The 27,871-nt window shown below is 48.3% G+C and overlaps 1 protein-coding gene across 2 annotated transcripts in view; it reads left to right on the forward strand.

The window, feature by feature from the left end:
- The window catches only part of sema3h (sema domain, immunoglobulin domain (Ig), short basic domain, secreted, (semaphorin) 3H), a 217,571-nt gene that overhangs the window by 135,419 nt on the left and 54,281 nt on the right, over positions 1–27,871 (forward strand). For both annotated transcript variants that reach the window (XM_038810740.1, XM_038810741.1), the window contains exons 5-7: positions 278–371; positions 26,772–26,891; positions 27,520–27,665. In XM_038810740.1, the coding sequence (XP_038666668.1) occupies positions 278–371; positions 26,772–26,891; positions 27,520–27,665 (360 nt within the window). The remainder of the gene's footprint in view (positions 1–277; positions 372–26,771; positions 26,892–27,519; positions 27,666–27,871) is intronic.

A 27,871-nucleotide genomic window follows, 5' to 3' on the forward strand; every position in this document is an offset into this window, starting at 1 on the left:
ATTGCAGAGAGAGGTATTTAATTCAAGGATCATAAGCATGTATGCAAGAAGCGCACCAACTTTTAGCCTGACATGATACTTTGACCTGTTTTCACAATTAATTGTGCTCTGTATGAATCTGGTATCTTCACTGGATGAGATGTTTAAAGTTCCTCTTTTTTAGTGGGGTCAGGGGCTGGATAGTGGAGGGTTGCTCTGGTGCTGGGTTTATGTCATTGTGTCTGCCTCTCTATTCATTGTTATTCCCTTCCCTCCCTCTCTGCTTCCTTTCCTGCAGGCTGAACACCTAGTGCTACATCACGAGCAGACCGAGTGTGGCAAAGGGAAGTGCCCTTACGACCCTCAGCAGCGGATGGCCTCTGCGATGATTGGTGAGTGAGCACTGGGTGAAGCTGACCCTGAGATTGCAGTGAGAGCGTGCTTGCTGGGGGTTGTGTGGGTTGGTATGCCATTTCAGGAATGCTTATACTGGCAGAGTCTGCAGTCTGGGAGGAGACAATCTGTTAAAACTGTAACCCTGTAGCAAGTAATATGCTCACAAGTGCCCACCGTGGTCTTGGAAGAACCAGACTAATATTTTGGTTAAATAATAGGCTGTATGGGATTTGTGACAAATGCACGTTTACACAGCTGGAAGTGGGCACTGTCCCTATTCACACTTGGGTCAGCAGCAGGGAATCCTTGGATCTGAGTTAACATCTGTGCACATGCCTTGAGTGTCTTAAGCCTGAGTGCTAGTTCTGGAAAATTCCTCAACAGAAGTACAGTCACATATGGAATGGAACAAGATCACCAGTCGCAGCATCCCTGGTTATACAGACTGAGGTCTCCCCACTCCATCCATTGACAAACTAGCTGAAACGTAACTCACTTTCTACATTGTCTGAACAATATACTTTGGTGTCAACCGCAGGACTTTTTGTGATATTTCCCAGCCCCTATGTTATGTATCACTGCAGGCTTCGAGTGACATTTCCCATTCATCACAAACCTCTTTCCATTTCTGTGCTTTGGCCTCACGGCCTGTAGGGAACAGAGTTGAGCTTGTCTGAACACACAGGATTCTCAGTTTAGAATATAATCTAGATTCCTGGAGTGAAAGGGTGTTGTCAACTCACTGCACCACTCACCAAAATGTGCACTTAGTTGAACTTGAACTTGAACCAGGCCCCATATTTGAAAGGATAACGTTCAGATTTATAAAATCCGTACAAAATGTCAGTGTCGCTTACTCAATGGATGGTGTTCAGCAAGTTCTGGAGCTGACTTTCATATTCTAAAAGCCTTGATAAATAAGTATGAGATCATTTAATGACTGGAATAGACCATTGTCAGCTTGAATAGATAGGGTGTGTACCCTCCGCCTAACTTGACACTTCCATTCTCCACAAATACTTGCTGTAATGTCTTCACCTTTCAGACATCTGTGAAACTGGTTTTCTGATTGCGTAATCTTCCTGGTGACAATGTCCATCGCAAAAAGCCTTTGGACCCTGTGCTACTCCTCTGCTTATGCTCCCCCTCTGCTTGCGCTGCCCCTCCGCCTGTGCTGCCATTCTGCCTGTACTTTCTCTCTCTGCCTTTGCTCCTCCTGGGCCTGTGCTCCCTCTCTGCCCGTACTCCCTCTCTGCCCGTGCTCCCTCTCTGTCTGTACTTATCCTCTGCCTGTGCTCCCTCCTGCCTGTACCCCCGTCCTGCGTATATTCTGCTGCTGTCTGTGCTCCTTCTCTGCCTGTGCTCCCTCTCTACCTTAGTTCCCCACCTGCCAGGGCGAACTCTCTGCTTGTTCACCTAGTCTTCTGGTTCTTCTCCCTCTGCCTGTGCTTTCCCACTGCCTGTTCTCTTCCTGTTCCTATTTTTCCAAACACCCTATTTTCCATTCTCTCTGTGTTCTCATTCTGTCTATGCTCCCACTCTGGCTGCACTCCCAATGTGCCCCACTCCGCCTGTGCCCCCACTCCGCCTGTGCCCCCACTCCGCCTGTGCCCCCACTCCGCCTGTGCCCCCACTCCGCCGGTTCTCCATATCTGCCTATGGGCAGCACGGTAGCACAGTGGTTAGCACAGTTGCTTCACAGCGCCAGGGTCTCAGGTTCGATTCCCGGCCTGGGTCACTGTCTGTGCAGAGTCTGCACGTTCTCCCCGTGTGTGCGTGGGTTTTCTCTCGGACCTCTGGTTTCCTCCCACAGTCCAAAGATGTGCAGGTTAGGTGGATTGGCCATTCTAAATTGCCCTTAGTGTCCAAAAAGGTTAGGTGGGGTTACTTGATTATGGGTATAGGGTGGAGGCGTGGGCTTAAGTAGAGTGCTCTTTCAAAGGGCCGGTGCAGACTCAATGGGCCGAATGGCCTCCTTCTACACTGTAAATTCTCAGATTATATGATTCCTATTGCTCATTGGCCCAATTTATGTTTGGGGAATTTTATATGAATTCTGTTCTCCTGGATGCCCTTTACCAACAGGAACAGGAGAGGCATATAGGTCTCTGCCTTTACAATCAGTCAGGAGACTGAGGCAAATCAGACAGCCACAATTTTCTTTGGAAGTGCATTATTATCCATGATTTCTAGCAACGTGACTCTCCCTATAGGTTTATTTGGACCAGCTGTGACTGCACAGCACGAAACATTTGACTCGCAGTCAAAGAAAATCTCAAAGGTTATTCTAGATCATTTGATTCTTTGAAACCAGCAGGGGTATGACAGTACCTTCAGGTGCCTTGGCAGCTGGGCTGGAGTCATGGGGAGGCCAAGGCCGGCTGTACACAGGTCCTCTGCAGCAGGAAGCTTGTTCACAAGAGGGTACATCTCCTGGCCTTGTGTAAGTGCACAATCACAATAAAATATAAAGAAAGAAAAACTTGCATTCGTACAACCTCAGGACAATCAATGAAATACTTTAGAAATGTAGTAGCTTTCTTAAAATAGCTCCCAGAAATAGAACTAAGCAAATTAATTGTTTTAGTGATGTAAATATTATATAAAACACATGGAAGTAATTGGATCTAAGTACATTCGGGGATTTCTAAGTGCTATGAAAAGGTGTTATAAAAATGTAAGCTTTCATCATTTGTACGGATGCTGGGTTTTCGGTAACAAATGCTGTGTCCCTCAAGTTGAGGGATGTAACTGTTGGGACATGGTGAATTATTCATGTATTCCAGATGCTCCCAGAATTAGGGGCATGCATTTCCTGGGATCAAATTTTTTTTAAAAAAATGTAATAAATATTTTTATTGAATTTTACATCTGTACAATATACAGTGAGGAAGATGGTTCTTATGTACAATTTACATGTTCCCCTTTCGCTAGCCTTCTCCCCCCCACCCCCCCCCCCCCTCCCTTGCTGCCCCTTCCCCCCGTCCTCCCTTTTTTGATGTTCGGGCACCACCTTGGGCCCTTTCTTCCGTCGTGGATGCTGTAAGCTCTCTTTTCTTTTGTATTTGTTGCTTGTTGTCTTTATGACTTTGTTGTGTGTGGGGGGGAGGGGGGGAGGGGGGGAGCCCTCTGGTCCCCTGCTTGGTCTTTTCCCGTGTCCCCTCCTGATATTTCCCTGGGTTCCTTCCTTGCTGGCCTCCCTTTGCTCCTATTTGCTCTGTATGGTCCTGTCTCCCCTTATTCCCCCCCCCCCCCCCCCCCCATTCCCTTCTTATCCACTATTGGCCTTGAACAAGTCTTGGAACAGGCCGATGAATAGCCCGCACGCTTTGTGGAAACCCTTGTCCGACCCTCGGATAGTGTATTTGATATTCTCCAGGTGGAGAAATTCTAACAGGTCTGCCAGCCAGTCTGTAGCCGCGAGTGGTGCTGCTGATCACCAGCTGAGCAGGATTCTCCAGCGTGCGATTAAGGAAGCAGAAGCATCAGCCCTCTTCCCCATGTGTAGTCCTGGTTAGGTGTGCTCTATACACCACTTTAAATTCCATGAAGCCTTGCGCAGGAGGAGGTGGGGTTGGCCCTACTTAGTGCTTCGCTCCAGAGTCCCACCCTTGTTCTGTCCCCAGTTAGTCTTCCCATTTCTGTCTTGCTCCATCTAATGGTGTTCTCACCCTTTCTAAAAGATGTCTGTAAATGTCCCCACAGTTCGCTTTCTCCATACTGTCCACATCCAGCAATTCCTCCAGCACCATGTCTCTCAGGGCCTGCGGGTACCTCATCATCTCCTTGCAGAGAGAGTGTTTGATTTGAAAATGTGAGAGCTGCTGTCCGCTTGGTAGCTCCAGTCTGACCGTCAGCTCGTCCAGGGCTACGAGTCTGTCCCCCCATGTAAAAGTCCCTGATCGCTAGCAACCCCCCTCCTGTCTCCACTTCTTAAAAGTGGTGTCAAGCATGGCTGGCGGAAATTGTGGTTACCGCAGATGGGGGCCATGGAGGACACCTTGCTTAAACCGAAGCGCTGTCTCATCTGGTTTCAGGTTTTTAACGTAGCTACCACTACTGGGCTGGACGTGTACTTTGCCAGGGTTGATGTGAGCGCTGTTATGGGCTTGGAGGGCCGTTCCCATACAAGAGGACTCCTTCATTTTCACCCATTACTTATCCATCCCCTCACTCTCTCGGCTGTGGCTGCCCAATGGTGGTATTGCAGGTTTGGAAGGGCCAGGCTGCCTATGTTTCTTCTGCTCTGTAGTGTAGTCTTGGGGATTCTTGGATCCCCTCCCAACGCCATGATCATTTTATCTACTTGGAAAAAGGCCTCGAGTATGAAGATCGTTATAGATCTAAACAGGAAGAGGAGCCTTGGCAGTACATTCATTTTGATCGTCTGCACCCTCCCTGCCAGGGAGACTGGGAGTGCATCCCACCACTGTAGGTCCTCTTTGACTTTCTCCGCCAGACTGGTCAGATTCCATTTGTGGATCCGTGTTCAGTCGTGGGCTTTCTGGATCCACAGGTAGCGGAATTTGTTTTCAGCTAGTTTGAATGGTAGACCCTTCAGCTCCGTCCCTCCCCCATTTGGGTTCACTGGGAATACCACGCTCTTGCCCAGGTTGAGTTTGTACTGAACTCTTCCAGGAGCTTCATGATTTCCTTCAAGCCGTTCTGCGTGTCCGCGATGTGGAGGAGCAGTTTATCCACATTGAGTAGACTCTGCTCTCTGCCTCCTCTTTGGATACCCTTCTAACCTCTCGCGTTTCACAGGGCGATCGGCAGGGGTTCAATTGTCAGGGCGAACAGGAGTGTTCAACTGCAGGTATTCAGAGCTGGTGGTGTTGGTCTGTACACTCACTTTGGAGGCATTGTACAGGAGTTTCACCCACGAGGCGAACCCTGTTCCTAGCCCAAACTGCTTCAGTACCACTATGAGGTACTTCCATTCCACTCTGTCAAAGGCCTTTTTTGTGTCCAGAGAGACGATCACCTCTGGTGTTCTGTCCCCGGATGGGGTCATTAGCACACTCAGCAGCCGTCTGATATTCGCAGTTCGCTGTCGACACTTGACAAAGCTAGTCTGGTCCTCTGGGACCACTTCTGGTACACAGTTCTCCAGCCTCTCGGCCAGGGCTTTCGCAAGAATTTTCACATCTTCGTTAAGCAGCGAAATGTGTCTATAATATCCGCTTTCTGTCCGGTCTTTTTCATTTTTAAAAAATAAATTTAGAGTACCCAATTATTTTTTCCAATTAAGGAGCAATTTAGCGTGGCCAATCCACCTACTCTGCATATTTTTGGGTTGTGGGTGCGAAACCCATGCAGAGAGAATGTGCAAACTCCACACGGACAGTGACCCAGAGCCGGGATCGAACCTGGGACCCGTCACCGTGAGGCAGCAGTGCTAACCACTGTGCCATCGTGCTGCCTTGTCAGCTCTTTTTCTTTCTTGGGTATCAGCAATATGGTGGCCTGTGTTAGTGTTGGATGCAGAATACCTCTTGTTAGCAAGTCTGCGAACATCTCTCATAGGTGCGGGACCAGAGTTGGTGCAAATATTTTGTAGATGTCCGCTGGGCACCCGTCGGGTACCGGATCCTTCCCCACCTGTATGGAGTTGATATTCTCCATGGCCTCTCCCAGTCCTATTGGTGCTTTCAGTTCCCTCTGTGTATCGCACCCTGCGACTGGCATGTCCAGTCCATCAAGGAATTATTTCATCCCCAAGTCACCATCTGGGGGCTCAGAGGTGTACAGTCCCCGGAAGAAGGTCTCAAATGCTACCAGCCTGCCTCTGCTGTCCTTAACCGGCACCATCTCCCTCATGGCTGCCTGCTTTCTCAGCTGGTGAGCCAACAGGCGGCTAGTCTTCTCTTCGTGCTCATAAAAGGTCCCCCGTGTCTAGCGGATTTGGCGGACTGCCTTCTTGGTGGATAGCAGGTCAAAGTCCATTTGTAGCTTTTTCCTCTCTGCCAGAAGCTTTCCAGTTGAGGCCTCGGAGTATCTTCTGTCGACCTCCAGGACGGAGTTGACCAGTTGCTGCCTGGCTGCCCTCTCTTCCCTGTCTCTGTGTGCCTTGTAGGTTATAATCTTTCTCCTAATCACCACCTTCAGTGCCTCCCAGAACATGGAAGGTGAGACTAACCCATTCTGGTTGTTAGTGATGTATTTGCCTGTGGCCAATGATGTTTTCTGGCAGAAGACCTTGTCGGCCAAGAAGGCCGTGTCCAACCTCCATCCATGTAATGTGGAACGTAGTCGGTGATGCCTATCGTAAAGTAGTCTGCTCTTACTATGTCTGTAAGCACCGATTTTCCCCACTGCAAAGAAGTAGCCATGTGTGTATACCTTGTGTACCGGTGAAAAGAATGAGAATTCCTTCTCACCACGGTGTAGGAACCACTATGGGTCCACTGCCCCCATCTGCTCCATCAATGTTCCGACTTCCCTAATCATACCTCTCTGTTTCCCCGTTCTGGGGTTTGATTGGTCTGTCAATGGGTCCTGTACACAGTTAAAGTCCCCCCCCCCATGATCAGTCGGTGTGTTTCGATGTCGGGGACCTCCGCTATGGTCTGCTTTATAAAATCCGTGTCATCCCAGTTTACCAGGCCCCCCTTCTTAGACACCGCTGACCCTGACGTACCGTCTGCATGGGTCTGTCACCGTCCTCTTGTTAATCAGGATAGCTAGCCCTCGTCCCGGAACATGAATGGTATGTATGTCCCATCCAGCCCTTCCTGACCCGCAGTCGGTCCTTCTTTCCTCAGGTGCAACTCTTGGAGGAAGACTATGTCGGCTTTCAAACTTCTCATATGGGCAAAGACTCTGGATTTTTTCACTGTGCCGTTAAGTCTCCTGACATGTCAGGTGATAATCCTGATGGGGGATTTTGTCCCCCCCCCCTTCCTGTGGGATCAACCAGACATTCCTGGTGGACGTGCCCCTGCACTCCAGGGTTTCCCTTTGTTCAAAGATCCTCCAAAGTAGTGGCTTGCGGCACCATCTTGTTCCTGCAACCTGCACCTTACCTGCTGAAGCCAATCTGAGTACCATCCCTTTCTTATGCTTGTATTCCCCTTGTGTTCCCCATTCCCCCCCCATCCCCCCTGCTACCCACTCCCCCAACCCCCTGTGCCCACTAGATAGCTGTTACCTCTGTCTCCTCTTCACCTTCTCCTGCTGCCCTCACACTTCCCTGTGGTCTGACATTTCTGATCAAAGCGAGGCCACACAAACATAGTATGCATCCATCATAGTTCTTTTTTCCCTCTTTCCTCCTCTGCTTCGTCCTCAGCGCTGCCTTACCGGCCCCTTGTCCAGGCCGTTCGTCCATCCAAACTCATCTACTTCTACCGGGTGTTCCTAGTTTTGGAACGTGACCCAGAGCCTGGCTGGGGACAGCATTCCAAATTTCACCGTTTTTGTACGGGGCTGATTTTGCCTGATTGAACTCGGCCCTGCGCTTTGCCAGCTCTGCCCAATGTCCTGATAGACCTGAATTCTGTGTCCTTCCCAGCTGCTCACCTTTATCTTCTTTGCCCACAGCAGGATCCTCTCATGATCCGGATACCGATGTAGTTTAGCAATTATTGCCCTTGGCTGTTCTCCTGCTTTGGTCTTCGGTCGGAGTGTTCTGTCTGCTCTGTCATTCACTGGCGGTTTGGGGAAGCTGTCCATCCCGACTAGGCTGCCCAGTATCTGGGCCACATAGATTGTCGAGTCCCTGCCCTTGATCCCCTCTGGCCTATTCTCCTGGGCCTCGACTTTCCTCTTCTGGTTCCCCTGGGTCGCCACCAAACTTTTGATTTCGACCTCCTATGGGACAATCCTGTTGCTCTGACCCGTTGACGCCTTTTCCAGCTCTAGGATTGTCTTCCCCTGAGCCTCCAACTTCTTCCCCATTCCATCGATCGCTGTCTGCATGGCGACCAATGCCTCCGTCACTGCCTCCTTGACCGCCACCTGGCTCTCCACCTTTATCACCTCCCTCATCACCATCAGTTCCTTCACCAGGAACGCCTTTCATCTATCTCCAGGAAGGGGGAGTGGTGGGGGGGGGGGGGGGGGGGGGGTGGCGTTGTTCGGGTTGTTGGTCTATCTCTCTCTGGGGTGGTCGGGGCCCCTCACATCGTGGGTCCGCCGACTTGTCCACCCGCTGCTCGTGGTCTCTTCCTCCGCTCCTGCGTTTCTGGGACCTCACGAGCTCCCTTTCTTAATTGTGGGTGAGATAAGTCCAAATTTTCGAGCTAACTTCGACTAAAAGTGCCTATTTGGTTGTGTTTTGGAGGAGAGCCACCTGATGTGCGACTGCTCAGCACACCACCGTCACCGAATGTCGGTGCTCAGGGTCTTTTACTACAATACAGGCACTATATAAACATAAGATATTGGGCTGGATTCTCCGTCCATTCTCGCCAACGGGATTCCCCATTCCCGCTGCAATGAATGGAAGATTTGGCTGAGTGCCAAATTCTCCGTCCCCGCTTGCAGCGGTAGCGGGCGGACTTGCAACTGAGAATCCCGGCCATCAGAAACTAAGTAAAGCATGAAGGCACTAATTGTGGCACAACAGGCAGGAGGTTTGTAGGCTTTGGTGGGGGGTGGTGGTGAGTGGCCGTAAAATTCTTCAGATGCCCTTCCCACCGTCCATTCGGACATCCGAGGTCAGGATCAGCCCACACACCCTTGCGCCAACTGAAGCCCTGAATTTATGAGCGCATAAGGGTCGTTTGCCATCCAGTCTCTCTTTTCAGATGACGGGTGGAGTTCAGGAGTGGGGAGGAGACCCCATTCAAGCTTCGGGCAGGCAGAAGAGGAGCAGGTGGTTGCCTCCATCAACAGCCTCCTTCCAACTCGGGTGTACCCTCCACCCCCTCCTTCCCAAAACCATTGTCAACCCCGCCTCTCTAACAGGACCAGAAGCCACAGTGGACATGACTGCAAACAGTCCCCAACATCTAAGTTGCGGGAATCCAGGACCAGGTAAGTTTGGGGATCTCAGGGCGAGAAGGAGAGGTGAGGCATCGGTCAGGGGAGAGTTGGGGATTGGCTGGCGGCTCTCTGAGGTTGGACTCCCGTCCCCAATGAGGCGCAGAGCCCCATTCTCAATAAATTAATGGTCATTGGAGCATTAAATGGCTGTAAGGCAGCCTGTATTGGCAATGATGCATTCACCTCCAACTTGGATGGCAGGAGGGAAAACCCTGGCATTGTAAAAATCCTGGCCTATCTTGTGTATTAACTGTGTAGCAAGTAAATATTAATTGATAAATTATGCTTGTAAGGACTGTTTGCAGTACCTTGCTCCTGTATTCCAGTGCTAACTTTTTCAGACTACCAAAATGCAAATTTGAAGAATAATAATAATCCTGGATTCAAATGATGCACTTAGGGTTTTTAGCAGGCTTATTTCACACAAAGCACCACTAGTAAGGTGAAAGACCTCCGGGTCTCCTATTTTCTCACTACTTATAAGACTCCAAGAGTCGTCTTTGCAGCCCCACACAGCAGCACGTGTTTTTCCTCAAACCCGTTGATGGGAACTTGCACGCAAAACTACAAAATGCTCATGCAGCCCCCTTACACCCTTGTCATGTCTGAGCAGGAACTGGGCTGAGATGGCTCCATTCACCAGCAGGAAAGAGAAAGCGCAGGAGACTATGACATTAGCCTGCTGTGGCTTCAGTCCCAGATGTGAAGGGGCAGTGTGCTAACTCCATGCATCATGCCATGCCCAGGGCAATAAATTCACCCTCCTGCCCTCCATAAATGTTGACGTGAGTGCAGAAGTGAAGGCGGCAGCTGAGGCTTGCTGATCCTTCATAAGGGGAAGATTGCGGGAGGCACATTCCCATTGTCCAGCAACATCGGAACACAAACAAAACGCGGCGTCATCCTTGCCTATTGACGACAGAATTCTGCACCCTCTTGCTGTGTGTGGAGTGACTGAGTGAGTGAGTGTCTGTGTGTGTGTGGCTGTGTGTGAAGGACTGATCCAGCACAGTAGCGGAACAGCTGCTGACTGGTAATCAGAGCTCTGAATTCTACGATGCCCTGTGGGCCACACATAAGGAGGAAAAAATTAGTCTCAATCTGTTTCTTCCTTGTTACACTGCACAAAAGCCTGCCATTTCCCAAGGATCTCCAATTCTGGTGCCCCACCACACAGTTTTGTGATTTATTGTTCGGGCTGGTCTGGAAGGACAAGCTGCTGCTGGCTTGGGAAATCCCACACAACTGTCCCACCAGCTGTCATTCAAGGAGCTGTTTGGCTGCAGCCTCTTGCTCCACAATTTGCTGTGCGAATATGTATTACTGAGAGTCTCGTAGCCTCAGAAAGGTGGAAATATCAAACTGTCATGCTCCCCCCCCACCCCCCCGCCCCCCACTCCACCCCCACACACCCAGCACCCACTGGGTGTCACACAATACTAAAATTGTGGAGACATTCAAAGTGTGTGTCATGCATCTAGAGCTCAAAGCTCATGAAAAGCAGATTGGATTGTGTCAGAAGTCTGACATTAGAAAATGTGTTAACGTATTAAACTAAGGTTGGATTAGTGCAGAGGCAATCTGGGCACCAGCCTGGGGGACCCCCAGGAGAGGGAAGTAACCCAAACTGAAAATGAAATGAAAATCGCTTATTGTCACGAGTAGGCTTCAAATGAAGTTACTGTGAAAAGCCCCTAGTCGCCACATTTCGGCGCCTGTTCGGGGAGGCTGTTACGGGAATCAAACCGTGCCTGCTTGCCTGCTTGGTCTGCTTTCAAAGCCAGCTATTTAGCCCTGTGCTAAACAGCCCCAGTGGGTCGATGGAAATTGGACAACAACACCTTGGGCGGGATTCTCTGATCCTCCCCCGGGTCGGAGAATCGGCGGGGGTGCCATGAATCCTGCCCTGCCGCTCCGACGCTGGCTGCTGAATTATCCGGCGGCGGTTTTCGGGCGGGGGCGGGGATCGCGCTGCACCGGTCGGGGGCAATTCTCTGGGCCCTAATGGGCCGAGCGGCCACGCATCTTCGGCCAGTCCCGCCAGCGTGAAATGGACATGGTCCATACTGGCGGGACCTGGCTTGGAGGGCAGTTAGTGGGGTCCTCGGGGGGGGGGGGGGGGGGGGGGGGATCCGGCCCCGGGGGGGGGGGGGGGGGCCATGGTGACCTGGCCGGTGATCGGGGCCCCATGATCTGCGGGCGGGCCTGTTCCATGGGGGCACTATTTCCCTTTGCGCTGGACTCTTGTAAGGCTCCGCGATTGCCGGCGCGGAGAAGAAACGCGGTCCTGCACATACGCCAACTCGCGCCGGCTGGCGGAGGCCCTTCGGCGACTGTTGGCGCGGCGCCAACCCCTCCAGCACCGGCCTAGCCTCCGGAAGTGTGGAGGGTTCCGTAACTTCCGGGCAGCCCGATGCTGGAGTGGTTCACACCGCTCTTTGCCGCCGGTACGGGCTGCCCCGCCGATTCCGGGAGAATCCTGGCCCTTGTATTTATATAGCGCCTTTCATGTGGTCAAATGGCCCATATTTTGCACGAGCATTATTCAACAAAATTTACAAATCCCTTATCTAATGAGATATTACGAATGGTCACCAAAAGATTGGTCAAAGAGGTGTGGTAGTTTAGTGGTTGTGTTACTAAACTAGTAATCCAGAGAGCAGGACTATGGATCCAGAACCATTAGTTCAAATTCCACTATGGAATCTGCTGAATTTCAGTTGAGCTAATTAAATAAATCTGGCACGAAACTACATATAATCCCATCTTGTTCACTAATGTCCTTCAATGAAAGGACATTAATAATGTGGTTGAATCGTAACTGACTTCTAAAATGGCCTAACGAGCCACTCCGTTGTATTCAACCATGATGACAAACTTTAATAAGGATAGGACAGGAACACCCACCATAGGCCGAGACATCGGGTTTGGACTTGGCAAAGACACACACCCAGCCATGCAAAGTCCTCACAAACATCTGGGGGCTTTTTGCTAAAATTGGGGGAGCTGACCTAACCCTAACCCTAACCCTAATTGTCAACGTATCCAGCTCCAAATTAGTATGGGGGTAGCTTGACAGCACAATTTCAAGTCTAGGAATTACTGTTAGTGATATTAGTGTTTGAATATTTGTAACGGTCCATCTGCGGTGCCCACCCACTTGAAATGAATAGATTATTGCCTCAGACTGAAGTGCAAATGTCCTGAACATTCAAAGGATTGTGCATTAAAATTGCCTATGTCGTTTCAAGACAAAGGCTATACCTTAGGCTTATTTAGTCCACAAGGCAAAAGACACCAATCGCTCATCAGGGATTGGATAAACACCTCATGGTTTAATTTATTATGACAAGACACAGTTATACATAGGTATAGAAATTGAATAAATCAGAGTTGTGTGTGTGGGTATTACAACCCCCTCAGGGACAAAACTCTATATTTTGGTATGGTTCCCACTCCCTACACCTTGAAGTACAATCTCCCCAGGTGATGGGTGGGTGGAGCCTTCCACCTAATTGGGAACAGGTAGGGAGGGTGCCCCTACAGGGTGAGGAGTAGTGCAATTGTAGTATTGTGAGTAGAGTAAATAAACCCAGTTGTTATCCTGCCTACTTGGTGTTGTATGAAGTCCTTACCTTCAGCTATCTGTGTTTGCTCTGCTCAAAGCAAAAAGCGAAACTGAGACTGGACCACATGGCATGCTGATATCTCTTAAAGGCACATTACAACTGTTGTATGGATGCCTAGCTGCGATGCTCCTGGGGTATTGCAGTTGAGTTGGGTGGGGGCAGGAGATGTTAGGATGTAACCCACAGCTTCCTGATTCACTGGACATTGTACAATCAACCAAGCCAAGCTGACCCAAAAAAGGTTGGCAGTTGACACCATTCCCGTAACCATGAGCAGCTCTATTTCTTAATGTACTGCTGCTCAACTACAATTCTCCTCATCTGGTCTTCGAGATCTGCAGCATTAGATCCTCGGGGAAATCAAAAAGCATGAGCAACAGCAATTAATTTCAATGTGTACCATGATCTTGGTCGGGGCTTCAGTTTCTGGGCACTGTGACAGGCTGAACTGTTTTATTCTGGGTCCTTGCACAGCATCTGTTGCGGGGAAAGATCTCGCCGCAGCTGGCTTGTTTGTGCTGATGATTTGTTCATCACCCTTAGTCTCAAAACAACGTTGGCAATTTTAATGTACAACCCTTTCGAGCCTCATGACATCTGCACTTCAGTCTGAGGCAATAATTTATTCATTTTGAGTGGGTGAACACAGCAGACACACGGTAACAAATATTCAAACACTAATATCACTGAGAGTAATTTTTAGATTTGAAATTGTGCTGCCATGTTACTCCCATACCAAATTGGTGCTGGACTTATAGTATGACGCCGTTGTGGAATTGACTGGGGCAGATTTGAAGCCTGTGTGATTATAGTAAAGTGGGTGATGCCAAAGCCAGTCCATATTCCATCTCTGCCCATTGAAGTCAACGTGAGAGATGGAAAATAAGCCATCTATTTGCTTTTGTTTTACACGGTCGAACAAAATCAGTACCTATCCCTTAGTTTTTAATTGTCCTCAATTAACTTCTCACTCATTGGATTCAAACTTGGGGATTCCTTCATGAATCCGAAAAATAAATCCAAGGCACCTTTGGAACTGATGGGAGAGTCCAGTGCGGGAGGACGGCAATTGGTGAGGACTGGTGGGAACATTCAGAGGCTCAGGGAAAATAAGGAATCACTAAAGGTTGACATACACGGCTGTTAGTCATAAACCTGGTGCGTTTCTGATTCTGAGCTCAGTAAGGATGGGAATGATTTGCTCCAGGGTAGGATGTCCCTGGGCTGGTTTGACGGATAAAGGAATATATTATGAATTAAGAGATTTTCTCTGCACTTACGATTTCTCTTCATTTCTGTATCCTAATCCAGCCCTACAACTCTCTCAGATTTCTGCACTCCTCCAAGTCTGGCCTCTTGGGACTATGCCTGATTTGGTCTTCTCCCCCTATTGACCATGCCTTTGACTGTCCAGACCCGAAGTTCAGGAATTCCATCCCTAAACCTCCTGCCTCTTCATCTCTCTCTCTCTCTCTCTCTTTCTCTCTCCCCACCTTTAAGACGTCCCTTAAATCCTTCCTCTTTGATCACTTTTGGTCACCTGTGTCATGGCGGCAAATTTTGTTTAAGAATGCCCTGGAAGCACCTAGGAATGTTTTACCATGCTACACGCCAGCTGGTATTAATTGTAATGAAGGGAACCACTAAAACATTTAAATGGAGAAAAGACCTGCATATTTCATGAGAGTGTCCTGTACCGAGGGGTTAAACCAGTCAGCGCAGCTTTGGGGAGGAGCTAAGAGTCAAAGTGAAATGTTGCTGGTGACCTCAGTTGAGCAGAGGTCAGATAAGGTCAGAAAACCAATATGTGGATCGAAAGTATAAAAAAACTGAGACCATACGTTTTGGTTCACAGGCCAGCTGTTGCTCAGTTGGTAGCATTTTGCTTTAGAGTCACAAGGTTAGGAGTTCAAGCCCTGAGCCAGAGACTTGAGCACTTAACCTAGGATGACACTGAGGGAGTGCTGCACTGTCCGAAGTGCTACCTTTATAGATGAGGTGTTGAACTGACGACTTCCATTCGAGGTGGTTAATAAATCCAATGTTTATAGGTAAGGCATCTGGTCTTCAAAATTACTTGAAGCCAACTACATCACGTTTCTGCAAGTACCGATAGACCTGAAACGTTAATCCGTTCATTTTATTACATCTAATGTTTAAAGGCTCTACATTATTGGGACAAATTTTCCGTGGACATCAGACTCGCCCATGTCGGGACCACTTGCCCATGTCCTCAGTGTTACCCCTGGAATTGCGGAAGGCTCATAATTAGCCACAACCTTGTTCAACACCCAATTAAAGATGCTAGCTCTAAAGGTCAAAGATAATGGCTGGACTTTCCTGGCCCCATGGACCAGGAAAACAGGAGGCTCAATACGAGGGCCCTCACCGGTGTCCAGATTAGCACTGCTGCCTCACTGTGCCAGGGATCCGGGTTCAATTCTGGCCGTGGGTGACTGTGTGGAGTTTGAACTTTCTCCCCGTGTCTGCGTGGGATTCCTCTGGGTGCACTGGTTTCACCCCTCACCTCTAAACCCATCTCCACAGGGCCAGGAAAATTCAACCCATTATCTCTGACCTTTCGGATTAGAATTACAGGCATAATAAATTAATCCACAAAACATTTTCTTGCCACCCTGCGTGATAGGATTCTATACCACACCACTAATAGAAAGAAAGCACAGACATATATTTGGGCCTTTCCTCCGAACACTCCAAAGTGTTTCAGTGCCAATGAATTATTTCTGCAATGTAGAGGGTGATGTAGGCAATTTGACAACGAACTTGAAGAATTTTCCTCCAAAATGACCCAGCACTAATTGTAAGCTTGTAGTGGACCCACACATCAACATAGAACATACAATGCAGAAGGAGGCCATTCGGCCCATCGAGTCGGCACTGACCCACTTAAGCCCTCACTTCCAATCTATCCCCATAACCCAATAACCCCTCCTAACCTTTTTGATCACTAATGGCAATTTAACATGGCCAATCCACCTAACCCACACGTCTTTGGACTGTGGGAGGAAACTGCAGCACCCGGAGGAAACCCACGCAGACACAGGGAGAAAGTGCAGACTCCGCACAGACAGTGACCCAGCGGGGAATTGAACCTGGGACCCTGGTGCTGTGAAACCACAGTGCTATCCACTTGTGCTACTGTGCTGCCCGGGATCAAAGGCCAAGAAACTCTACGTTCCTCAATTCTGGCTTCTTGTGCATCCCTAATTTTAATTGTCCCACCATCGGAGGCTGTGCCTTCAATCGTCCAGGTCCCTATCTCTGGAATTCTCGTGAAACCTTCCTGGGCCTCTGAACTCTCTCTCTCTTCACTTAAGACACTCCATGAAACCTACCAATTTGAGCAAGCCTTTGATCGCCTTTCCTAACTATCTGCTTATGCGACTTGGCATTATGGGCGAGCTCTGGTGCGACCCTGCCAGTAGATGCCGGGTGAAACCTCCCGAGCGCTTCCTGGCAGCCACTACGCCTCGTGGGATCTACTCAAGCCCCACGAGGTGTCAGGATCAGGTTATCACCTGCAATAGGCAGGACTGAGCCGCACTCGTGGAAGTAGGCCTTAAACCTACTTCGACCTACTTACCTGCGAATCACCAGCATCCCGGCATCTAGGGGCTTTTCACAGTAACTTCATTGAAGCCTACTCGTGACAGTAAGCGATTATTATTATTATTATCATTATTATTATTATCTAACGGCCTCCCCAGGGAGTTCTCAGCTGGGTGCCATTCAGTACTGGTGTCTCTCAGGCCACCGGAGGCTCCTGGATGACCAAGGATGGTGCAGGGTGGCCCCCTGGTCCTCCCCCTGGAATGTGGGCACCTTGGCACTACCTGGCTGGCACCTTGACACTGACACCCTGGCAATGCCAAGGTTGCCCAGTGGCACTGCAAGTTGGCAGGAGCACGACAGGTAAGGAGGAGCCTCTGGGAGGTTGGGGGGGGGTTTGACGGGTGGGGGTGCTGGACAGGAGGCCAGAAAGGGTCCCAGGGACACAATAGCGGTGTGTCTTCACTTGGGGGGTTGTCACCACCTATGTGTATGGGGGGGGAGTGACATTTTCCATGGGTGGGGGGGTCCCACACCCTCACTTAGAGATCGGAGCACCTTTTCAAAATGGTGGCCCAATCGAGGTGACGAGGGACAGTCAATGGACGGTACCATTGACATAGCGGGATGAGGAAATCCCGCTGGCGGGCAGCCTCTGCCGCCGGAAAACACACGGTGGGTTGGTCAGTAAATCCTGCCCTAAGTGTGGGCTAAACCGGTAAGAAACTCCCCATGTCCCAAAAGAGTGGCTGTGTGTCGTTAGATGGCGGTAGAGAACTCGCAGGCAGCGCCGGCAGGAAACTCCCAGCAAAACCCGCCACAAATGACTCTTAGAAACTTTTCCGTTCGATCTCGCCCTCATTTTGACTGATTACACACCTGTGAAATACATGGGATATTCTCTTACATCAGAGGTGCTATGAAAATGCAAGTTGTTTTTGTTGAAATGGGCCAGAGGGAAGAATGACAGAGGGAGAAGAGAAGAAAGTTCAATAGGATTGGGGTTAACATCTTTACAATGGAGCCACGCAAAGTGATAAAAAAACAGGAAGGAACCAAATGAGATGTGGTTTGGCTCCAGGGAGAAACATCGGTTTGTTGGGTCTCTGATGTCCTTACATGTTTGTAATTTCATCCAACGTCATCAGATCTATTTTAATTGAGACACACTTTTCAATGTGCTGCGTTTCAGCGTCAAACAAACGTTCACAGCTGCAAGCTTCCATCTTTGAGCTTCTCCTGCAATTAAAGACTTGGATTTCTTTGTGCATGGTGACATTGGTGCTTTTGAAATTGGCTGATTTAGCAAGACTTACTGTCACTTTCAAAAGAAACCTCAGATTGACCACAGGCCAGGGAAATGTTTGCCACATTTGGGCCTGATTGTAACTCCAGCCAGGTGGGTAACAGCAGGGTGAACAAAAAATAAAAAAAAGAGAGACACATCAATCATGGAACTGGGGGTGGGTGCAGTTGGGGTACTGTGCCATAGGAGCAGGGGCTGATCAGAATATTGTAACTCCCCCTGGTGCCCATGCTCACAAAGAAAATGAGGCAGGTGAGGAGATTCTCAGCTTAGTTTCCCCACAGGCTGTCCTAGAAATAAGGAACAAAAGGCCTCCCTTAAGGGACAAACAGTCAAAATAAGGGACATCTGTTGATCATCTGGAATGAGTCGGAAACATGCCCGCCTATGCCAAAAACAGGAGATTGTAAGCCCCGGGCTTCATTTAAATCGCAGCAGGCAATTTCCTGCCCACCACAAAGCCTGCTTTTCAACACAAAGTCTGTGGGGGAATTGAGTTCCAGGATAGGATTGCCGACTTGAGCTGGACATATTCCGGGAGAAGTCAGTGGACTTGACGTCACAGAAAGCTGGAAGCATGGCGCGAGCGGGTGAATTTCTTCACTGGCCCAATTTCTCATCTGCCCCACCATATCAGCCCAGTGGATAAAAGCAAATTGCTGCGGATGCTGGAATCTGAAACCAAAAGGGAAAATGCTGGAAAATCTCAGCAGGTCTGGCAGCATCTTGTGGTAGTCACCACTGTTGTAGATATATCACATATGAGGTGTAATACGGTACGGCTCCTGTACTACAGGTACGGGGGTAGATCCCTGCCTGCTGGCTCCGCCCAGTCGGCGGAGTATAAATGTGTGGGCTCACCGAGCTGCAGCCATTTCGGCAGCATCTGTGGGAGGCTACACATCTCTGCTTAATAAAGTCTCGATTACACTCTACTCTCGTCTCGTCGTAATTGATAGTGCATCAATTTATTAAGCACAGATTTTACAACGATGGATCTCCACATCAAGCCAGATCGCCTGCAGCTGCATCCTCAAGCAGACAACGCCAAGTCGGCATTCACACATTGGCTAGCTTGCTTTGAAGCCTATATCGGATCTGCGATAGAACCACCCTCAGAGGCACAGAAGCTCCAGATCCTGTATACGCGGCTGAGCTCCGATATCTTTCCCCTCATTGGGATGCACCTACCTACGCTGAGGCCATGGCGCTACTGAAGGAGAACTACACTCAGAAGATTAACAAAATCTATGCCAGGCACTTCTGTCCATGTGGCATCAACTCCCCGGTGAGTCTGTGGAAAATTTTTGGTGTGCCTTGCACACCCTGGCGAGGGACTGCGATTGCCAGGCCGTTTCGGCTGTTGAACATTCCGAACTCCTAATTAGGGACACTTTCGTTACGTGCATAGGGTCGGTGCACATCCGCCAGCGCCTCTTAGAAGGGGCTACCCTCGACCTTGCGGCGACCAAGAAACTCGCGATCTCACTAACGGCCACCTCCCGTAATGTACAAGCGTACGCCCCCTCCTGAACATCATGGACCCCACCAGCAAACACCCCATTGTGGACCCCACCAGCGACCACCCCCAGCCAACCCCAAGCCTGCGCCGCGCGGCAGCCAACCAACCCCGGGGGCCCCAAGTGCTGCTTCTGCGGACAGACAAAGCACCCCCCGCAGTGCTGCCCAGCACGGAGCGCACTCTGCAAGAAGAAAGGTCATTTTGTTGCTGTGTGCCAGGCCCACTCGATTGCCGCTGTAACCAGGCCCATTGTCCCTGCATCCCCCACGTGCGACCCGTGGGCGCCGCCATTTCCGGCACCAGCTGCGGGAGGCTACACATCTCTGCTGAATAAATTGATGCGCTATCAATTACGACGAGACGGGAGTAGAGTGTAATCGAGGCTTTATTAAGCAGAGATGTGTTGCCTCCCGCAGCTGCTGCCGAAATGTCTGCAGCTCAGTGAGCACACACATTTATACCCAGCCTACTGGGTGGAGCCAGCAGGCAGGGATCTATCACCGTACCTGTAGTACAGGAGCCTTACCGTATTACACCTCATATGTGATATATATACAACAGTGGTGACAAACCTTGGCTCTTTTCTCCCCTTACAGATGCTGCCAGACTTGCTGAGATTTTCCAGCATTTTCTCTTTTGATCTCAGCCCACTTCCCTAGGCCGCTCTCGCAGATACATCTTTTTGACACTTATTTCTCTTTTTACTCTCTCACCTTGGGGACTTGCAAATGTTTAATTGTGGTTTCCAACAGGAGTTGCGTTTAATGTCCCAAGATTAGAAGAAAGCAAATAAAACAACACGTACACTGCGCTGACTGAGTTAATAATGCATCAAATTTGGCAACAACTGCAACTGATGCTGAACTTTATAAACGTCCTTGGACTATCCTCCCAATTCAGCGAAACGAATAACTAAATGAATGCCTTGAACTGGCAGGCAGATCTTTGCATGAATAGAAAAAGCTGAATCGTCTACCTCGGCTCCTACAGGTCTTCGCAAAGTAACATTTGTTTGGAATGTCGATACTTAACTGTTCTAATCTCTAATGACGGCACAAGCCGCCAGAAACATACGCTCCATCCTGACACAATTTGCAGAACCCTGCAATGTTCAGTGCACAGGGGGCGGCACGGTGGCATAGTGGTTAGCACTGCTGCCTCATGCGCCGAGGACCCGGGTTCGACCCGGATCATGACCATGTGGAGTTTGCACATTCTCCTCTATGTCCGCATGGGTTTCACCCCCACAACCAAAGATGTGCAGGGTAGAGCTAAATTGTCCCTTAATTGGATAAAAACTATTTTTAAATGTTCAGCGCACAAACCGGCTCAGAGCTGTGGTTCCGCCCGTCAGCGCAGCCTGGATCTGTTCCTGTTGGTGAGCTTACTGGGTCACGATTACTAAATTCCAAAATGACTCGGCAGGGTTGGCAGAGCGTGAAACAGAGTTAACGTTCCAGATCTGCAAGCTTTCCCTCAGAATTCTAATCAAAGGTCACAGACCTCAAATATTAACTCCATTTCTGTCCACAGATTCTACCTGACCTGCTGAGTCGTTCCACCATTTTCTGTTTTTATTTCCTGTTTCCAGCATCTGCAGTATTTTGCTTATGAAAATCAACTTCTGTTTCTTGGATAAAAGCAAATTACTGCTGATGCTGGAATCTGGGGCGGTATTCTCCCCTACCCGGCGGGGGGTCCCAGCGTAGCGGAGTGGCGCCAATCACTCCGACATCGGGCCTCCCCAAAGGTGCGGAATTCTCTGCAACTTTAGGGGACAGGCCCGCGCCGGAGGGGTTGGCGCCCCGCCGAATGGCGCACGCGGCCAGAATTCGACCCTGAAACCATAAGAGAAAATGCTGGAAAATCTGAGCAGGTCTGGCAGCAGCTGTAAGGAGAGAAAAGAGCTAACGTTTTGAGTCCAGGTGACCCTTTGTCAAATAAATTTAGAATTGCAATTGGGTTCTGATGACATTATCGAGACCACCCCAGTTTTGGGAGGCTGTTCATGCTGACCTTTCAGGAGAACAGATCAAAAGTGGAACAGTGGGATACTAATGTTTCGAGTCTGGATGGCTCTTTCTCAAAGCTAGAGAGAACTGGAAATAGGATGAGATTTGTTGTTGAGGGAGGATATGGAGGTATGTGGAGCAGTGGGGCTGAATAGAATGAATAGAGGGCCAGCGATAGGTGGAGATTGACAAAAATGTCGTAGACAAGAAGACGAATGTAAATGGTGGTGATCCTGGCTAAGAAGGGTGCTGACTGTGGCACAGTAAGAGATCAGAATACGGTAATGGAAGAACCGGGGTAAGCAGTGTGTCAAAAGACAACTTGGAACAGGGAACACATGGCCCTAGTTGGGTGGGGTCGGGAGACGGGAGACTATAGTGAGGGAAAAATATGATCAATGGAAGAAATGAAAATGGGGTGAAGGTGGAGGAGAAAGTTCACAGTCTGACATTGTTGAACTCAGCGTTAAGTCCAGAAGGGCAGGACAGTGGTTAGCACTCTGGCTTCACAGCACTACGGTCCCAGGTTCGATTCCCGGCTTGGGTCACTCTGTGCGGGGTCTCCACGTTCTCCCCGTGTCTGTGTGGGTTTCCTCCGGGAGCTCCGGTTTCCTCCCACAGTCCAAAGACATGCAGGTTAAGTGGATTGGCCATTATAAATTGCCCTTGGTATCCAAAAAGGTTGGTGGGGTAATTGGGTTACGGGGATAGGGTGAAAGTGAGGGCTTAAGTGGGTCAGTGCAGACTCGATGGGCCAAATGGCCTCCTTCTGCACTGTATGTTCTATGTTCTGTTCTAAGGTTGTAGCTTGCCTAATTGGAAGATGAGGTGCTGTTCCTCCAGTTCTGTTAACATCAGAAAAACATTGGCTGGAATTCTCCAACCATTGGAATTCTCTGTTCCTGTCGGCAATGAACTTCTGCCCGTGGGTTCCCAGTGACGTGGGGTGGTTTCATTGGGAGCCACCAAGAAACATGTGGCTGGAGGCCCAGAGAATCCAGTCTATTATCTGTCCATTATCTCATTGCTGTTTGCGGGAGTTTGATTTGTATAAATTGGCTGCAGTGTTTCTTGTATTAAAACAATGAAAACACTTCAAAAGTACATCATTGGCTGGAAAGGGCTTTGAGACAATTGATTTCATGAAAAGTGCTATATAGATACAAATCTTTCCTTCATGACTATCAGTGCACGTGTTTGACTTTGCATGCAGCTCCACGTCTGTTTGTGTGTGAGTGTGTATGTGCGTGCAGGTGTGCCCACAAATGTGTCCGTGAATGTATGAATGTGGCCATATAGGCATTCATGTGTCTGTACGTATTTGGCTGTGTGCATGGATGCATTTGTATGTATGAGCATGTGTTTGTGTGTGTGTGCATGCATGTATGTGCCAATGCACGTCTGAGGACATCTGTGTATGCTTGAGGATCTACATGTGCTTGCATGTGTCTGTGTGTGTGCATGCTTGTGCCTGTGCATGCTTGAAAATATCTGTATGTGTGTCTTCGTGTGCGCACCACCACAACTCACACATACCTCCAGGACCAACCTTGGTAAGGGTGCAATTGAATTCAGCTTTCAATATAAATTTGCCTTTGAGGATTAATTCTGGTCTCCAGCAACTTCATCTGTTTCCATTTGCTTCATGGATAAAAGAGTCTGTGAAACACATGCAGATACTGCAGGCTACACACAACATATGGATTGTAGCCGTTTGCTGCTGACAGTTCAGAGGCAAGGTCTAACAGAGATCATGCACGTTAATATGGATGAATAGCACACTGTCCTGTTTAAACAAGCGGGATGACCTAGTTGCCTGATGTGTATTTGAAGACAGTAATAAATCATAGCATTGCAGGGGTCAGTCAGCGGCAGATACAGTTTATTTATATGTGTAGTTAATTCATTCTTGACTATAAGTTGCACTCTCCAGTATGTATATAGTGTGGAATGGTCCACATACCGGCGGAGAATTGTGCTTTATGTTCCAGCCTCACACGTCTTTGGAATATTCACCACCAGTTTTACTTACTTACTTTCTAAACTGGCAACCTCACAGGTTGGCTTCCAATTTAACTCTCACAGTTCCAGCAAATCCCAGAACTTCTGAGTTATCTTGTCCAACCACTCTTTTCTCAGTTAGAGTTAATAAACAGTCACCCAATCTGCGACTCCTAATTCAGCGGTTCTAACATGCAAAATTTATGGTTGCGATGACTTTCGCTCCTGAAAGCATTGACTCTTTTTCTGGGTACAGTTGTCAAATATGATTCATGAGTGAACCTTGGCGTTGAGAATAAGGGCAGGCTATTCCACTCTGGGGGCATCACACAGCCAAACCCAATCCAATGAATTAAGTAGTGAAGCCAAGGAAGGCCCCAATCAAGGGCCATTTCCCCCCAGTGCTGGAACTTTCCCGGTATTGCTTGGGCTCAACGCATGCCAGGAGCCCAACAACAAATTGCAAAATGAACAATTAAACTTGTTCATTTTCGTTCTTAATCTTGGAAATCTCTGTTTTCCAAAAAAGAACAGGTGAAAATCTTCCAGTGTGACTTCCCTCCCGAACAGCACAGTGGGTGTGCTACACCTCAAGGACTGCAGCGGTTCAAGAAGGCAACTCACCACCACCTTCTGAAAGGCAACTAGGGATGGGCAATAAATGCTGGCACGGCCAGCGAAGCCCACATCCCGTAAATGAATAAAAAAAACTTAAGATTCCTGATATCCAGAATCATCACTGTTGTTTGTCTCTGCTGCACCTTATCAGTGTCAATAATACTCTTAGTTTGAGGGGTCTTTGTGCCCATGGCAATTGATTGAAGCTGTCATTATCAGCCACTATCAGCACCCTGCTTAGTCTTAAGCACCACCATTTACATTCCTTTTATCTTCTGTCCTCGACATCTGTGTCTATCTCTACCTATCGCTGGCCTCCTATCCAGCCCCACTGCTCCACTCCCCCCCCCCACTACAGTATAAATCTGACCCCATTTCCAGTTCTTCCAGACTCGAAACGTTAGCTCCCTTCTCTCTCCACAAATGCTGTCAGACCTGCTGAGATTGCCCAGTACTTTCTGTTTTTGTTGTTGAAGCTGTCATTGTTTGACACTGAACAGTTAACTATTTTCCCAGTTACCTTGCCATTTTATGGTTAATTATGATGACATGGATCTGTGACCACAATGATTTGACTGCCTGAAAACCATTCCACATGGAAGCTCAAAAGCCATCAGCCTTGATTAGATACAAATCCAAACTGTGGAGATTTGCAAAGGATGGTGGCTCAATGCAGTTTCCTTGCAAATGTTAATCATACATTTAACTGTGTGCTTCACTGTTCCATTTTTTATGATGTATGTGAACCAACGTCCCAACTTAAAAATTCTCATTTTTTTTTCAAACCCTCCCTGTCTCTGCAACATCCTCCAGCGCCCGATATCTCTGCAATCCTCCAACTGGCCTCTCGTGCACCTCCAATTCTCTTCATCTCGCCATTGATGGCCATGGTTTCAGCAGTCTCGGCCCTAATGCCTCCTCTCCATTTCTCTCTGCTCCTTTAAGACGCTCCTTCATACCTTTCTGTTTTGACCAAGCTTTCAATCGCTTGTCCCAAAATCTCCTTCTTTGTCTCAATGTCAATGTTTTTCTGATTATTCTCTTGTGAAGTGCCTTGAACTATTACAATACCTCAAAGGTGCTACCCAAATCAAAGTTGTTGCTGCTCGAAACTGATTTTACCCTGAAAATGTATATTAAGGACACATCAGCCCACATATTGTAATGGAATAGATGGGTTTGAGTGTCAGACAAATTCACTTTGAACACCCCGATTACATTACCTTGTAACCCACCAGTCACTCCCACAACAACCATGAGATCAGGCAGAGGAAACAATAAAAAGTGTTACAGTGGACAGCATAGTAAAAGAGGTAGCTTAAAGCATCACTGCAGATCTCTGGGCTCCTCGCCAAGTATCATGACCATGATGCTATAATATCCCATTAAATGGTGAAAACAAAGCTTATTGTGCACAAGAATATTAGAACAAAGGTCCTCTTGGCCTAATTGGCCTCACTGCATTAAAAATCAACATTCCTGTATTGCCACCCACAATGAATCACATTCTCAAATGCTTGCACTCCCCTTCCCCCCGGCTAATTTTAGTGTCTCATCTTGTTTAATGCTCTCATCACTAATTATATTCACTTTTGAATAAAACAAATGATCAATTAATTAAACTAATAAAAGGGGGTGACAGCCCCTGGTTGGACCTCCAATTTATATTTGAGCTACTTCAACCAAGTCATTAACTTGTTCAAATTAAACAGGTTGACAACTTCATTAAATTAATGCCCTGTTTTCTTTTTAACAAGGGCATTAACAGAGCATTTAAAATAGTGCTCAGCACATTTATAACCCCACAAGGCCGTCTCATTGCCCCCTGTGCTTTCTGGCTCCAGCTATTGATGGCAAAAGGAAAGAATCGAGGGATGGATTAATTCCCTAGGAATAGGGTCTGGTTGCAAAGGTCAGGAAAATTGTCCCCCGCATTGAGTTGGCTCCTCTGGACATCTCAATGTACTTCAGGACCAATGAATCAACTTATTTCAAGTTCTGCAGCTAATTTGTTCACTGCAGACAGAATAAATGAAACACTGAATCTGATTTTGTTGATGCTGTTTTGATGTAGGAATGATAACCAGGGCACCAGAAGAATTGTCCTGTTTTTCATTGAATTATACAGTGGGATGATCTCTTCGATCCACATGACGAGCCACCAGATACTCAATTTGACATTTCATCTGAAAGATGATACCTCCACCAGTCCAGCGTTCCCTCAGTATGACACCAAGTGTTAGCCTGATTATATGCTAAAATCCAGGAGTGGGGCTTGAACCCATAACTGGTTCAAAGGCAAGAGTGTTATCAATGACATGTGGTATGAAATCGCACAGATGAAATAGAGAAGGATATTTGGTATTAATAGCATCAACCCACTTCAATGTTGTCCAGCATCCTCCATCCAAGGTCCACTACCAGCAACCTACCACATACTAGGGAAAGGCTAGCGAGAAGGATAAGAAGCATGCGGTATGTTTGTGGTGTTTGTATTTTGTACTACACAGAGAACTGTTCCCCATGCTGTAGATATCACTGGCCCATTCAGGTCTTTGCTGTGAACATGTTTCTGACAGTTTGGACATCCTATCAGTCTTATCATTACTCTTCCATCATTAGCAGGTATTATTAGTGCAGTGCGGCAAACAATTATTCTCCACACCCTTCCCACTTATTTGCTCCAGTCGGAATATGTGGAAAATTAGTTCTTTATTGAGCTCATTGGTCCATCCTGCTTGTGCTTACAGAGGGTGAGTTGTATGCTGGCATTTCCTCAGACTTCATGAGCCGGGATGTGGCATTCTTCCGCAGCCTGGGACATCGTCGCGTGATTCGCACTGAACAATACGACTCAACATGGCTCCAAGGTGAGGTCAAATTTGAGCAAACTCCCATTCCCCGCATCAGCCTTATCTCATTTCAGTTTTCCAATTCGGTCATCTAGTTCCGTGTGGTACAATGTCGCGAATGAACAGCAGCCTGAATCTTTGAGCTCTGGGGAGTGATGAGGGCTCCCTTTTTTACTGGGGGGGTGAGGAGGTGGGGGGGGGGGGGGGGGGGGGGGGGGGGGGGGAGACGAAAGTAAAACACAAAGGGAACTACATAAATAGTTGAAAACGGGGGGAAATGTGCAGGACAGTGGGGAAAAAGCAGGGGAGAGGGACTAATTAAAAAGCTTCTTCAAAGAGCTGGCACAGGCACGATGGGCCGAATTGCCTCCTCCTTTGCAGTTTGATCTTAGAGCTTTAACCTGAGTGAAAAGTAGCTATTGTAACATTGCAGTCAGGTTCCAGGTAGCTTTGGACAACTCTGATTCCGTCACGCAAAAGAAGAATTAGTATTTTGCCTTTAATTACTAATAAATATAATCAGTCACAGTGATACTGGATTCTAGATAGGCTAGAGTTGTTTTGGATTCAATTAAGATTTTGTGGTCATGTACAGAATTCCAACGCATGATCTGCGCTTGGTTTAATTCTCTGTGCTCCTCCACAGACCCCAGATTCGTGAAGGTCCATGCCATCGCAGAGAGCAACAATGCAGAGGATGACAAAGTGTATTTGTTTTTCACTGAGCGTGCGCAGGAAGTGGACAACGGCAATGGAAAAGTGATTTACTCAAGAGTGGCTCGGGTTTGCAAGGTAAAGGGGAATAATTGTGAATGGCAGTGAGCCAGAGTGACATGGGAATTAATCACACTTGTGCGGCTGAGATCAGTGGCTCTGTAATGACACTCCCCATAGTTAACAATGAGTTTTGCTGTTTGAGATTCAGAGTGGTCAGTTGCTAAGTGATCAGGAACTGGATCCTATATACCAAGTTCAATCCCTAGTCTGTATGAGTTAGT

The sequence above is a fragment of the Scyliorhinus canicula genome, chromosome 11 (assembly GCF_902713615.1).
Source record: "Scyliorhinus canicula chromosome 11, sScyCan1.1, whole genome shotgun sequence".
In the NCBI taxonomy this organism is placed as follows: Eukaryota; Metazoa; Chordata; class Chondrichthyes; order Carcharhiniformes; family Scyliorhinidae; genus Scyliorhinus; species Scyliorhinus canicula.